The sequence below is a fragment of the Quercus suber genome, unplaced genomic scaffold (genome assembly GCF_002906115.3).
Source record: "Quercus suber isolate HL8 unplaced genomic scaffold, Cork oak 2.0 scaffold_450, whole genome shotgun sequence".
NCBI lineage: Eukaryota > Viridiplantae > Streptophyta > Magnoliopsida > Fagales > Fagaceae > Quercus > Quercus suber.
In genome coordinates this window covers 427696-443494 of record NW_027069901.1, presented here as the reverse complement: position 1 = coordinate 443494, position 15799 = coordinate 427696, and the positions used below count along the sequence as shown (strand labels likewise).

The 15799-nt window shown below is 34.3% G+C and overlaps 2 protein-coding genes across 23 annotated transcripts; both read right to left on the bottom strand.

The window, feature by feature from the left end:
* Positions 1-104: 104 nt before the first annotated feature.
* Positions 105-5170, bottom strand: LOC111992601 (transcription factor MYB3R-5-like). Of its 21 annotated transcripts, none has more exons than XM_065762286.1 (11): positions 4983-5170; positions 3508-3570; positions 3271-3361; positions 3107-3154; positions 2935-2975; positions 2783-2848; positions 2618-2677; positions 1840-1888; positions 1706-1801; positions 632-735; positions 105-388 (listed from the first exon to the last, which is right to left on the bottom strand). In XM_065762286.1, exons 7-11 carry the CDS (start codon positions 2623-2625, stop codon positions 163-165), a joined length of 483 nt encoding a protein of 160 aa, XP_065618358.1. In that variant the 5' UTR covers positions 2626-2677; positions 2783-2848; positions 2935-2975; positions 3107-3154; positions 3271-3361; positions 3508-3570; positions 4983-5170; the 3' UTR covers positions 105-162. The 21 variants fall into 21 exon arrangements, with proteins under 21 accessions (XP_065618358.1, XP_065618359.1, XP_065618360.1 ...); XM_065762287.1 differs by having other exon boundaries at positions 2618-2673; XM_065762288.1 differs by having other exon boundaries at positions 2618-2673; positions 2783-2843.
* A 3589-nt stretch (positions 5171-8759) lies between these two features.
* LOC111995709 (probable S-adenosylmethionine-dependent methyltransferase At5g37990) lies at positions 8760-14878 on the bottom strand. 2 transcript variants are annotated; one of them, XM_065762269.1, is made up of 4 exons: positions 14712-14878; positions 12665-12745; positions 9928-10186; positions 8760-9170 (listed from the first exon to the last, which is right to left on the bottom strand). In XM_065762269.1, the coding sequence occupies exons 2-4, from the start codon at positions 12685-12687 to the stop codon at positions 8829-8831; spliced, it is 624 nt and encodes a 207-aa protein (XP_065618341.1). In that variant the 5' UTR covers positions 12688-12745; positions 14712-14878; the 3' UTR covers positions 8760-8828. The 2 variants fall into 2 exon arrangements, with proteins under 2 accessions (XP_065618341.1, XP_065618340.1); XM_065762268.1 differs by lacking the exon at positions 14712-14878 and having other exon boundaries at positions 12665-13424.
* Positions 14879-15799: the final 921 nt, after the last annotated feature.

The window sequence follows — 15799 nt, the reverse complement described above, 5'->3', positions numbered from 1 at the left end:
TTCTAAGAAAAAAATTCATGTACGTTTACCCTAGGTGCCTAACCAAGCAATTAACTTTATAAAAAATACTAATAATAATTTGAATTATCCAGAAACTATCTGCATGGCAAGAGAATAACCAACACCTGGTCATTTCAATTACGTACACACCAAATCTCATGTTTATAGAGAGAGACAGATGTTTGTAATTTCCATCTCCTTATATAATAATTCAAGTCTTTGGTTTTCATGTAAAACAGTAAAAGTTCTGCGGTGATACCTTCCAAGTAGCAACTTTGCTATTTCAGCCCACTTGTTTCCATACATTTGGTGGGCGTTAATGAGAATCGACTCCTCTTCTTTGGTCCATGCAGTCTTTTTTATATTCGGATTTAAATGGTTGTGCCACCTGAACAAAGAAAGAAAAAATAGTAGTTCACTTAGATTTATTTATATACTCTTTCCATAGTAAAGGGAAATATAAAGGGGTTTCCTTTCAATAGAAAAAAATAAAATAACCATAGGTGATGCCAAAGCTGTTACTGCAAATAAACACATGGGGTTTGCTATTAAATCCTAATAGTAAATGAATAGATAAAAGCAATCAAAGAGAAAAAGGATAATTAGTACTTATTGACCAGATTGCACTTACCTTTCTCTACATTGCTTGCCTATCCGGCCTGGCAAGGATTTTGATATTTCACACCATTTCTTTTTCCCCTGCTTTGCTACCAGCTCACAAATAAGATCATCTTCCTGGAAATCCCAAATAAAAGTTATCAGAATCAAAGAAAACAAACACAAATAAGACACTCACATTGAATATGACTAGTAGGCACCACCTCAACATCATTAAATAAGAGGACTTGACGTCACCAACTTGAGTACAAGATTTAAAACAGAAAATGCAAGTAATTACATCTTCTAAACTCTCAATAAAGCAACTAAACTTAGAGATACCCATACCATAAAGAATGGAAGTGACAAAAAACTAAACAATGCTATAATTATTTAATCTTTGAAGTAATCAGAGATTTAGAATAGAAAATGCTTACCAATAATGAAGGTGAACCCCAGAGATTCATAAGAAATTTTTATTAAAAAAAAAAAGGAAAAGTAACCTAGAAAACAAATAAAACAAAAGAATCGGAAATGATCCCAGTAACTATCTGGATAAAAACTTAAATGATGAAATTTTTTGAGAAACGATACAGCAAGGACCACTTCTTTCATGCACCCAAAAAAAAGAAAAAAACACACTTTTTTAAGAAGATCAAACCAATCAAATTAATTAAATGCCATTTATTAAAATTTTAGGCAACTCAAAGTTGCAATGTTACAAGATTTAGTAGTAGTAATTCAAAACATAGGTTAACCCATCAGACAGATGGCACATTTAGGAATTTTTAATCCTTGATGACTGATTGCTGACGGCCCCATCTTTTCTTTTGTAACTAGTTAAAATTGGACTTGTTGAATTCTTCAGCTCTCTAAGCTCTTCATGCTTCTACTTTATTAAATAAAATATCACACTATAGTTTACCTTTGCTTGGTTTCTCCTTAATACATTAATAATTCGTGCAACCAAAAGATTCGATTATTTTGAGTAGAAACCAAAGATAGGGTTCCAACAGAATCTGAGCTCAAAATCAGCTAATTTGCAGAAAAGAAATGAAACTTTACAAAATCCAGCTCAGTTCATTTAGAGAGAAAAAAAAAATCATACTCTGTAATAAGTCTCCATAATCAATTTACCATCTTTTGAAACACAAGGTATGGTGCCTTGCTGAAAGAAGGTGACCTGCAAGAAACCATCTGTTCTAAATCTACCACATGGAAGCGTAAGAATCACATAAATCTGAAAAAATACGAACTGCCATAAAATCCTTTATTGAAAAATATCAGGCTTCTGTTAAACAATGTTAGCAAAAGTAATTAAAAATAAAATGATAAATACCTAATATTAAAATTAGAGGAGATTCTTTTTTCCTAAGTAAAAAAGAAGAATAAGAAGGAAAAACAGATGAATATCAAAGATTGTATATCTCTAGTCTTGCAATGCAAACAAAATATTTCAAATGTCTGACACTAAAATTTTAGATATTTATTACAAGTACGAGAATAGAAGTTATTAATCAATTTTTATCCAAAATATAAATTTTATTTTCATGAGAATTTTAAACTCGTAAAAATATTATTAGCATAACACAAAATGCTAGACAGTGAACAGAAATGTCCACCATAAACAAGTATGGCTGAACTAAAAATGTCAAATGGTTAGCTGGCAAGATGAAAGGTTAGAAAAATAAAAATTTCTGAAAAATAAGATGAAAGGTCAGAAATAAATGTAATTGTTGAGAACTTAAAGGAATAGTTTCTCCATCAAGGCCATGTATATCATCAAGAAAGCACAAGGACAAATAGAAGATGACATAAAACTTTGCCTTATAGCATTATAATGGTCTCTATTGTCTACCGAAACATAGTATTATAATGGTCTTTACTATTCAAGCATGACTATTGCCTTATAGCTTGACACAGTCCTATAGCAAAATGCCAAATCATCTCTCTCTCTCTCTCTCTCACAGACACACACGCATTCATCATCTTCCTTTTTTTCCTGTTATTAGGAACTTACCCATTCATCTGTTCTGATGTTGAAACATATACAATATATATGCCACATCATAAACACTGCCTACATACATGCAAGTAGATGCTATTATATGTCTAAAAAATTCCTTCTCATTGCTACATTCAGAAGTGAGAAAATTTTAAAAATATAGGCAATAATAATACAAACCTGCCATAGCAATTGGAAAATGGAGAACAGCATTGTGCTAATGGCCAGATTTCCAGACAGACTAGTCTACACAAATTGGCATAGAATAAAATAAAGAATGAAAGAACATCGAGTTGATTGGGTAATAACAAAGTAACACTTCAATGACCCACCTCCAATCTAGTTCTATCTACAATCTGGGATTTTGCAGCAACTGAAAATCAATACACAAGGGCAAAAATGTAACACCAAAGATAGTATTGGAGACAAATGCAGAGAAACAACAAAGGAAGAATCAATTGGAAAGTTTTTTATTAAAAAGAAAATTGAGAAAAATAGTATTACTTCAGTTGAGCATTCATGACATAAGACACTTGCTGATGGCTCCAGTATCTGCACAGGTGAATATATAGAAGGTCATTATATGTACCACTTTAAATTATCAAGTGTGTGTGTGTGTGTGCATCTACCACTTTATAACATTAATTAGCTTAATACAATTTCCCAACCCAATTATGAGCTTCAACTTCAGCTACTAAAATTTCAACAAATTCATCTGAAGACCCATATGTTACCAAACCAGGATTGCTTGACATGATACTGCCATTAGAAACAATGCCTGTTAGAGCAACAAGTATATAACCAACCAAACATGGTATAACAAACTTCAAATCTTTTTTGTTTTTTATGAGAAGATTAATTAGGTGAAGCTTGAAAGTGACAGTATAAATTAAAAACCGACCTACATAGCCCAATGATGAGCATGGTTATTGCTCCGTTAAATGCAATATCCATTAGACATGATACAGCTGCAAGGCAGGCAAAATTTGGTCACTGTGAGCTCACAACCAAATTCAGCTATCAATTCTTAAAACATTAACCAAAAAAATAAAAAATAAAAAGAGAAAAACAAACAAACAAACCAACTTCATTGCAGATTACAAGCTTTTTGTTTCATAATAAGATATATCTAGTTAATAGACCCATGAGATAATTACTACAGCAAGTGTGGAGTGTGCAAGCAAGGCTTCTAGTCCAAAACAGTGAGACGTCACAAAGCAGGAAGCACATATGCTGTGTGGTATAAAAGGAAAGCATTTGAAATTCATTGAGAACTTTTCTCAAGCACCTGGTGTACATTCCTTTTAAACCCAAAACAGAGCCACCCATTAAAAGAGCAAGCCACCACCATTACAAACAACCAAAGAAATATCATACAAAATCACAAAATGCAACAAGACTATCCCTTATTTTGGTTCTCAACGCAACAAGGCTATCAACACTATTCTGCCATGCATCAAAGAACTACCCGTTGAATTCCAACCACCCAATAAGCTATCTATGAGCTGGTTTTGTTCTTATTGAAAGTATCCAACCTATTTGGACAAGCAGAATAGGTGGCCTAGCAATAAAGAAAGCATACTTAAAAGATTAATCTTAATCTTGGGCTTGTGATTTTCGAAATCCTCCAAATACAGAGATTCTAAAATTGAAAAAAAAAAATCAATAGCATTGACATCCAATAATCAATCAAATAGAAGCCCAAGAATCAATCAAATAGATGAGTAAGCAAGAAAAATCGCATGGAATTCATAGATCTAACCAGAAACAGAATTGCAAAACTAAAACAGATATAGAAAATCACTTACCGAAGCCTTGAAATTGAAATTTTCCAATTCTAGCAGACGAAACCAAAAGAAATCGATCTACAAAGAAATAGACTTAGGCTTTTCTGAGAAAGAGATGAGAGCGTTAGAGAGAGAGCAAAGGAGAACAAATACCACTAAGAAAAAAAAAGGGAATTCAAAGAGGGAGAACAAGTTGCTTTTGTACGTGTAAAATTCAAAAATCTACGAAGTTTAGGAGTGTAGTTCGAACTTTAATCATTAATTTTTCTACTTAAGCTGCTGATAACCGCAATCTAGGGATTTTATTCCCAATTTGTGTCGATTAAATAAATTTTAGTTCTTCTTTTATTAGTTCAGGTCACTTAATAAACAAATCCTAGCAACCCACGCACCCCAATCTCTCAAACAAAACCAAAAATTAAAAAAAGCATTGACTTTTGAAATACCCACTTCCCCAAATGCAAAGATGATGAACAAAAAAGCCAAAAACACAGACACACACAAAATGAAACCAAATATACTGACACATCAGTATGCGTTACAGAAAATACCCACTAAATTCAATCAAACACAAAAGCAAAGAAAGAACTCACTTTTGGGTGGAAGAACTCGCGGCGGAACAGACGAACGGTAACGGCGTTGTTAACGGCGGAGGAGGAAGAAGAAGAAGAAGCAAAGTCCTGCAAAAAACAAGAGGGCCAACCCTTCAAAACCCTTGGACCCCACAAATCACGGCGGCGTCGATGATAGCGAAGGGATTTACAGCATCGAAACGCCGCCGCCGCTTGGTGGAAGAGAGGGTCGATCGGAGGGAGGGATATGGTGGGAGGTCGGCGGAGTTGCTTTTTTTTTAGAATTTAATAATTTTTATTTGTATTATAAAAGTTATGTTATAAAAAAATACTATCTATATTTGTTTTGGACTATTTTAGTTAATTTTTCTATTTTTTATTAATTTAATTTTTTTCTATATATATTTAAAATAATTATTAAATTAATTATGACGTCATCACGGTTCGACCCCGGTTTGACCTCGGTTCGACCTCAAAAACCTTGAACCTCTCCCTTTTACGGTTCAATGAACGGTCCGGGTCTGAAAACCATGATCCGACGTTGGTGATGGTTGACAGCGGGTCTCCGCCCATAAAACCAAAGATTGGTGGGTCAGTTGACGTGTTTGAGCATGAAAAACCAATTTTCAATCGACCTGACCAGAAAACACATCGGAATTTCAGTTCTCCGCCGATTGGAGTGGTTAGCCGACCTCATTTTGTCTGATCTATCGAGATTTGGTGAGATCTTTTCGAGATCTAGCCTGATCTCTTCGAGATCCGTCGAGATCTCGCCTGATCTCTTTGACTTATACTGAGATCTTGCCGGATCTCTTCGGCCTAATCTCGTTGAGATCCGGCCTAATCTCGTTGAGATCCGCCAAGATCTCTTTGAGATCCGGTCAGATCTAGCAAAAACCAGAGATTTTGGCAAAATTTGGCAACGATTTTTGCAAAATCCGGTGATGATTCACACAGTTTGAAACTGACCGATACCTGACCAGAAATTGATGACATTCGACCCGAACCTCTACCTCCGGCGGGTAGGCAGCGGGTCCAGGTTTAGGAGACCCGAAGTGATCGGGTCAGTTTTGGGTTGGACACAAACCCGACCCGTGGACAGGCCTAACCAAAATGAGGTTTTATCCCTTTCAACCAAACTTTCTAGCATTTTGTTCTTTGTCTGAAACTATTTAGAGATATACCCCAATTTTGAATGAAAAACTCAATTTGGCGAAAATCGAGTTGCTTGAAAAAACTTGCATGGAACTCGAGTTCCATGAACTCGAGTTCCTTGAATGGAATCGAGTTCATGAAACTCGAGTTCCGTGTAGGGTTTTTATTTTTTATTTATTTTTTATAAGTTTGATTGCCTATAACTCAATTTTCTAAAAATCAATTTTTTCATTGAAACTCGATTTTTAGAAAATTGAGTTTAAAATAAGGACATATCTCTAAATATTTTCAGACATAGGGCATTTTGCTGAAATTTTTTGGTGAAAGGGGTATACCCCCATTTTGGCCTTGGTTTGTTCTTATTCAAACTATTCGTATCTAGTGCTTTCATTGAGTTTTTCAAAAAAGACAGGTTAAATTTGTTATCGATTGACTCAGTCTTTAGTCTAAGTGTAAGTTGAATTGTTTCTGTGTTTCATAGCTTACATTTAATCATTTTGTCTAAATGTTAGAGATTGTGGACGTTTTATTTAACTTTTTGTTGAAACTGTAGATATAAGCTCACAGCTAAAAGCTAAAAGCTAAATTAAATAGGATTTTGTTAATGAATACTCTAAGAGTAGATGTATTTAATACTTTATTATATAATACATTTATACATTTATCGAAAAATAAAGTCAAACTGTAAACATTTATTCGAAAAAACACATACAATCACAATAAATTTGTGCATGTAAGTCAATAAATCATTAACACATGTATTACTTTTTGTTATAAAAAGCATGCATTATATCTCATAATAAGTATCATTTTCATAATAATTATCCAAATATAGGTGCATGAATAGAGATAGTTGCTTATACAGAGTATTCTCTTTTTATTGGGAGTCATAAGATTTTTTTGGTCGAAATATAATTGGAATCTAAATTTTACGTTTAAGGAGGACAAACAATTCAATTGTTTTATCAATTTCTGGATTTAAGAAAAAGGAAAAGTTAATTTTTCTATTTTTTATTAATTTAATTTTTTTCTATATATATTTAAAATAATTATTAAATTAATTATGACGTCATCACGGTTCGACCCCGGTTTGACCTCGGTTCGACCTCAAAAACCTTGAACCTCTCCCTTTTACGGTTCAATGAACGGTCCGGGTCTGAAAACCATGATCCGACGTTGGTGATGGTTGACAGCGGGTCTCCGCCCATAAAACCAAAGATTGGTGGGTCAGTTGACGTGTTTGAGCATGAAAAACCAATTTTCAATCGACCTGACCAGAAAACACATCGGAATTTCAGTTCTCCGCCGATTGGAGTGGTTAGCCGACCTCATTTTGTCTGATCTATCGAGATTTGGTGAGATCTTTTCGAGATCTAGCCTGATCTCTTCGAGATCCGTCGAGATCTCGCCTGATCTCTTTGACTTATACTGAGATCTTGCCGGATCTCTTCGGCCTAATCTCGTTGAGATCCGGCCTAATCTCGTTGAGATCCGCCAAGATCTCTTTGAGATCCGGTCAGATCTAGCAAAAACCAGAGATTTTGGCAAAATTTGGCAACGATTTTTGCAAAATCCGGTGATGATTCACACAGTTTGAAACTGACCGATACCTGACCAGAAATTGATGACATTCGACCCGAACCTCTACCTCCGGCGGGTAGGCAGCGGGTCCAGGTTTAGGAGACCCGAAGTGATCGGGTCAGTTTTGGGTTGGACACAAACCCGACCCGTGGACAGGCCTAACCAAAATGAGGTTTTATCCCTTTCAACCAAACTTTCTAGCATTTTGTTCTTTGTCTGAAACTATTTAGAGATATACCCCAATTTTGAATGAAAAACTCAATTTGGCGAAAATCGAGTTGCTTGAAAAAACTTGCATGGAACTCGAGTTCCATGAACTCGAGTTCCTTGAATGGAATCGAGTTCATGAAACTCGAGTTCCGTGTAGGGTTTTTATTTTTTATTTATTTTTTATAAGTTTGATTGCCTATAACTCAATTTTCTAAAAATCAATTTTTTCATTGAAACTCGATTTTTAGAAAATTGAGTTTAAAATAAGGACATATCTCTAAATATTTTCAGACATAGGGCATTTTGCTGAAATTTTTTGGTGAAAGGGGTATACCCCCATTTTGGCCTTGGTTTGTTCTTATTCAAACTATTCGTATCTAGTGCTTTCATTGAGTTTTTCAAAAAAGACAGGTTAAATTTGTTATCGATTGACTCAGTCTTTAGTCTAAGTGTAAGTTGAATTGTTTCTGTGTTTCATAGCTTACATTTAATCATTTTGTCTAAATGTTAGAGATTGTGGACGTTTTATTTAACTTTTTGTTGAAACTGTAGATATAAGCTCACAGCTAAAAGCTAAAAGCTAAATTAAATAGGATTTTGTTAATGAATACTCTAAGAGTAGATGTATTTAATACTTTATTATATAATACATTTATACATTTATCGAAAAATAAAGTCAAACTGTAAACATTTATTCGAAAAAACACATACAATCACAATAAATTTGTGCATGTAAGTCAATAAATCATTAACACATGTATTACTTTTTGTTATAAAAAGCATGCATTATATCTCATAATAAGTATCATTTTCATAATAATTATCCAAATATAGGTGCATGAATAGAGATAGTTGCTTATACAGAGTATTCTCTTTTTATTGGGAGTCATAAGATTTTTTTGGTCGAAATATAATTGGAATCTAAATTTTACGTTTAAGGAGGACAAACAATTCAATTGTTTTATCAATTTCTGGATTTAAGAAAAAGGAAGACCTTGCAACTTTCTCAGTGTAGCGATCAAACAGTTCATCCATTATCTCATTTCCAAACTGTTTTTCAAGTAATCCTTCAAAGGGGGCTCTCAAAAATAAAGCACGCATCGATGGGCTCTGCAAGGTAACATGCTTTTTCTGGTTTTTCAATATTGCCATTCTCTCAAAGCTGAAATACTCACTTCTTTCAACCAATGCCTTCAATTCCTTAGGAGTTGGGAAATAAAGCGGAAAATTGAATGTATCCACTTTTGCTTCATTGACTAATCCCTGCATTGGAAACCGTGATCAATGCCTTATCAAAAGAATAACTTTGTCATGAAGCAATGTTTTGCTATCAAGGTCGGCTTGATACAATTTTCAACATAAGAAGATGAATTTAATTAAGAATTCATTTATAAGATTTTCACTTGTATTTTTTTAAAAATTATATTTGTTTAAAATTTAGCAATAGAATTATTCAATAGTTTGATAGTAAAATACTACTTCAATGAAAAACCTCTTGTATAGATAGTTTTTCAATGGAAATTAAAACTTTCTTGGGAAGATAGTTTTTGCGTTTTCCTATATTTAGTAGCATAAAAAAAAAAAAGTTAAAGGAAACTGTTAAAAATATAACTGTTATATAATAAAAAAACTGTTAAAAATATAACTTGTTTTTAGTGATTTTTTTTTTCCCGAAAAACAACTTTATCTCACACCACACTAAAAATAAAGGAAGTTAAGATGTAATATGGAAACTATTGAAAAGAACACTATCTCATTTTAAGGTCATTATCAAATATTAAAAAATAAGATAGTTTTCCAAAACATACATTTTGGAAAACAAAACATTTTTTTTTTAGAAAATATTAATGTTGAAGCAAACGGAGCATTAGCCTTCAATCAAAATTAAATTAACAATAGATTTTATGTCAATCATATATATATATAAAAATAAAAAAAAAAACTTGACTTGTGCAAATAAGAATAAGTTTAAAGGTAGGAGGAGAGAAAAAGAGAAAGAATCGAAGGATTATTTACTTACCACTTTAGCCATGTCCATTAGGCAAGATCCTATCATATCTATCTCTATACCAGTATGTGAGTCAGAGTTGCTCATAACATCAGGGATGCCTGATAGGAAAAGTGCCAGTAGCCCTCCACTCAAAAGCTTTTGTGCTCTAGCAAATAGGATGGACTCCATATCCTTGGCAAACTGAGTTGCATAGGCGTCCTTAACTTCCTTTGGTGCATTTGTGTAGAAAATCCTCCCTTTATTCCATGCAGGATGTTGAATATTAGATCTGATACCATGTTAAATGGAGAATATTATCAAACGCAATGTATTATACCATGTTGTGTATGCTAGAGAGGATGCGGAAGAGAAAGCATAGAATAGGAACATCAAGAACACGAGGGTTACGTGGTTCAGCCTTGACGGCCTACATCCACGGAGGAATCTCTTAAGGGCTACATCTTTATTGTGTAGGAGTGTAGTACAATAACCTGTGTTACAATGAACCCTAACATGAGTATATATAGGCGACTAAACCCTAGACTACTAGTACAAGCAGGAATGGGCTTGGGCCTATTACATTGGGCTAATATATGTTTAATATATATCTCTAACACCCTCCCTCAAACTCAAGGCGGAAGCTCGATGAAGGCTTGAGGTTGGATAAACATGAGAAGATCACTTGGAGATGCCTTGAAGAATGTCTTTGAAGAAACCACAATGAAGAATGTGTCAATTGACCAATTTAGGAGTTTCAAATGAAGAAACGGAGTTCAAAATCGGAATCTACGCGAAAAACTGTGCAAGATAGACCCTTTCGGAAATTTTGACTTTTGGTCAAAGGTCAACGCAAAAAGTCAAAGTCAACTGGTCAAAGTCAACATATCAGGGTCAAAGTCAACGGCTACATGGACCGGGTCGGTTCCGGGTTTTCCGGGTCAACGGCTACATGGACCGGGTCGGTTTCGGGTTTTCCGGGTCGGGTCACAGATCGGGCTGCAGAGACGCTGACTCATCCTGATGACGTGGTGCTGACGTGGACTAGGGCTTACCTGTCATGCTGACGTGGAGTGATGACGTCATAACGTGACGTCATATGACATCAGCAGGACTGCTTCGGCGCGTGGAAGGCGCGTGTCAGAGTATACCGGCGTGTGGTGGCGAGACAGAAACCCTGGCGGCGCGTGTAAGCGCGTGTGACTTCAGATGAGGACTGGAATTTCAGGTTTCGTAGATTGGCGGACGAGGAGGCCGTAGGGACGGAGCGTGTACCAAGAAGACGATCTGAAATTCAGGAATCTGAGGCGGCGCGTGGGATAGTTTCGGAGCTGTTGTCGGCGCGTGGAGGCGCGTGTAGCTTCTTTTGGTGGCCGAATTCCTGGGTTTTGGTCGTGGGAGGTCGTGGATCACGTCTGTGGTGTTGGTTTCATCAGGCGAGGCTTGGATTTGCACAGATCTGAGAAGTTGAGTCACGGCTTTGCTTGAGTTTGTGGATCTTGGACACAGCACTGAGCCACGGTGGCTGCGAGATGCCATGAAGTCTAAATCCAGCAGAGAAGCATGTGTGACTTCTGATGGTGGTGTGCACATGAGAATCTTCTTTGATTGTCAGAGATTTTGTTTGATGCCAAGAACGGAGTTTGGCTCTGATACCATGTTGAATATTAGATCTGATACCATGTTAAATGGAGAATATTATCAAACGCAATGTGTTATACCATGTTGTGTATGCTAGAGAGGATGCGGAAGAGAAAGCATAGAATAGGAACATCAAGAACACGAGGGTTATGTGGTTCAGCCTTGACGGCCTACATCCACGGAGGAATCCCTTAAGGGCTACATCTTTATTGTGTAGGAGTGTAGTACAATAACCTGTGTTACAATGAACCCTAACATGAGTATATATAGGCGACTAAACCCTAGACTACTAGTACAAGCAGGAATGGGCTTGGGCCTATTACATTGGGCTAATATATGTTTAATATATATCTCTAACACAGGAGAACCTTCATCCATAACATCCATGGGGATGTTTGACAGCCAGTGTACTGCAGAAGAGGAGTGAATAAAATGAAGAGATGCCTTGGGAAACAAGAGGCCATGGAAAGAACCCGGTACCCCGGCCGCAAAGTATTGTCTGTTGGGAGGAAGGGACTTGAAAAGAGTATTGAAATCATTGGAGACCTGGTTGTTGAAGAACACTATAAAATCTGGGATTTTACTATTTCCTCCTTTTGATATGTATTTGAGTTTAATAGCTTCTACTATGTTTTGCATTGCCCTGAAGGTATTGGGTCCTGTAGAACAACCCAAGTCTGCTATACATATTGGGTTTGGAGAAATTGAGAGGGCGTTGATGTCAAAGTGATTGGCTATGGCCTCATTGATCTTTTCTATGGCAGCTTCCACAATCCCTCTCTACGGCACAAAGTGATGATTAACATTTTTTATATTCATCATAATAATTAGAACCACGAAAGTTTTATCTCAAAATAAATTAAATAAACCATCAAAGTATCTAACGTAAAAATACTCATCAATTGCAACGTTAAAAACAATTCTCTCAATTACCCATTTGATCCCCCAGTTCTCAATGAACAAAAGAATTTTAATAAGATAACCCAGCACAAACAACCCAGCCATTTTCATATAAGTTGTAGTTGCTTCAACAAACACCATTTTTTTTTTATAGGAACAATTAAACACCATTAAATGGAGATGTGGTACAAACCAAATAGGAAAGAAAATAGATCGAAAAGTATATAACCTGATAGGTGGAGTTTTGAACATAGCTGTCAGGGCCCTCTCCTCCGTTCATTGCCATATGTGTCTATATGTCTTCAGATGTCTGTTAAAAGCAGTTGTTATAAGAGCATAATGGTTGATGCACCATTTAGGAGAAAGGTGTTCACCAATAAATTATTTCTTCAATTTTATCGGCCAAAAGATTCACTTTCAACTTCACAGATTGACCTTGGCAACTTAGACTTAAGCACCGTATGCTCAAAAAAAAAAAAAAAAAACCTTTGCAGTTAGCAGTTAGCACGACACTGCTTGAATGTTTACTTCAAGCAAGGCTTGGAACTAAAAATTTGGATTCCCAATATTTAAAAAAGAAAAAAAAGAAAAGAAAAAGAGAAGAAGAGAAAGTGGATTCCCGATTATCCCAAAATAGAGAACGTGGATTTTTGAGAGAGAGAGAGAGAGAGAGAGAGAGAGAGAGAGAGAGAGAGAGAGAGAGAGAGCACGGACTGGAAGTAGAAAATGTATTTGAGTTTTCAAAAACTAACGTTGGCAGGTTAAATGACAAATCTCCTCCTCCAAAATCTGACTTGACCTGATCTAACTTTGAAAACCCTTAGTTTTGGAAAGTTCCACCAAGTCCTGTGACGTCTTTAATGAAATTTGGCGGAGATCTACCAATTCCAATGACTAATACTATCAAATTGTAGAGATCTGACGAGATCTCAATGGATCTGGTGAGATTTTTACTGTTGCTGTACACTTTCAATCATTACTGGTTCCCCCAAATTCAAACATCACCCAACGAGAATCCGATTTGGCCTCCTTTATTGGTTGATGGCAGGTATGGTTCTCCACCACCCGATGGGTTGAGCACTAGGTCGGGTATGGGTTAAGCACAATCCTAATTCGATTTGATCTATGGACACCCCTAACTATGGTAGGTTAATTTGAGAATGTTGTAAACTTTTATTGTATCCCTAGGTTTATTGAATAAAAATATGACATCAAAGAAAATAAATATTAGAATTCTACAAACAATTACAAATTTAGAGATATGAAAAAGTGGGTAATTGCTTACACAAATTTTTTTTTTTTGATACATCAATAATTGAGGGAAGAAAAATTTGAATCATGGATTTTTAGGAAACACTAGGAGGTGTCAATCAATTAAGTTACAATTACAAGATTTTTAGCTTATTGCAATAGGGGATTATATGTTTATTACAAATGATCATGGTTTGGGAATCTAGACTGGACCATATAGTCAAATCGAGGTAATCGAAAACCATTCATTATTCTGGTTTTTTAAACCCATAAGACCTAAAGTTTTTGGGTTTTTTGCAAGAAACCATTCCAACCATAGTCAAACCTTTCGGTTTTTCAAACTGCGCACGAATTTGACAGTTACTTTCCCTAAACTTTTTTTTTTGCTAAAAATGAAATATATATATATATATATATGCAAAGATCTCATGTGGGAAAATATAAGGTTTTGCCATGTGGTGCACTTTATGAAGATAATTAAAATACTCTTAAACCACATTAGAAATAAGAACAAATTTAAAAATAAGAATTCTTTATTTCCTTTGGTTCAATATTTTAAGACTACTTTTTGTTATATTTTTTATTCAATGTTTTAAGACTACTATTTGTTTAATTTGGTTTAATGTTTCAAGACTTTTCCTCTCTCTCACACATAGAAACTCTTTGCATTTCTATTTATCATTTTCACTTCTACTCTTTTACATACATGTGTCCACAGCTCTTCATGTCATTTTATCTCAAATACGCTAAAAAAAAAAATATAATTTAATAAAAAATAGAAAAAATTGCCAAAATATTAATTGTTTTTATTTTTTTATAAAACATTTTCTAAATGATTCATTAATAAAGACGCTTAACGCATCCATTAACATTTCTTGTATAATATAATATATTTTCTCTCAAATAAATAGTGTTTTTTTTTCTTCATAACATCTCTACTTATAATATTTATAAATCATAATAAGTTGCAGAAAAAAATCGTGTAAAGCGGGCAATAACTAGTGATTGTCAAAAGTCAAAGTTACCTCTATTTTTTTGCCGGATCTGTTTGTTTGGGGAGAGACTGACGAGATGGCTTGAAATAGATCAGAGGCTTTTCCAATCTGCTTGTTTGGAGGGTGAATAAATGAAGTAAGAGAGATTGGTGAAGTGAGGCAGAGGGAGAAAGAGAGAGTGGTTATTAAGAAGTGAGAGGAAGCGAAAGAGACAGACGAAGGGTCAGTGGGAGACAACCGTTAGGTTGGGTTCCTTATTTTTTGGAAAGAGAGGTATAGTAGGGTTTAAATTTTAATTATTTTATTCTAAAACATAAAAGACAAAGTTGACTTTTCGGCAACAAGGAAAGAACGATGTGGAATATTCTCTTTTATTTGTCTTCAATGATTTTTGAATAAATTAGTTTATTAAACCTTTTGAGATATTATCTATCTTGTAAAATTTGTTAAAAACTAATAAGAATTTTTTTTTTTTTTGAGAAAGAAGAGAAATTCTACTCTCTCTTACTCTTCCCTCTTTATTATTTAATCAAGATATATTCAAATCTTTTTAAACATTATATAATTTTAATCAATATTGCTAAATTTTGTATATTTAATTAATTAATTTTTATATTATTAATTACTAAAATAATCTCAACTTTGGTTGAAATAAGAATTTTTTTTTTTTTTGAGAAAGAAGAGAAATTCTACTCTCTCTTACTCTTCCCTCTTTATTATTTAATCAAGATATATTCAAATCTTTTTAAACATTATATAATTTTAATCAATATTGCTAAATTTTGTATATTTAATTAATTAATTTTTATATTATTAATTACTAAAATAATCTCAACTTTGGTTGAATCTCAATTTGAGCTTAAAAATTTTGAACATATCTTCTTTACAATATTTTGAATTGTTCGATTTTTAAAACCATACAAATGATTAGATTTATTTGGTTGGAATTACAATAAAATTTAATTTTTGTGTTCAAGAAGGACAAACAATATGATTAGTTTCTGGATTTAAGAAAAATGAGGATCCTTCAACTTAATTTGTGGGTGAAGCGATTAAACAACTCATCTGGGATCTCATTTCCAAAATGTTTTTCAATTATTCCTTCCAACGAGAGACTC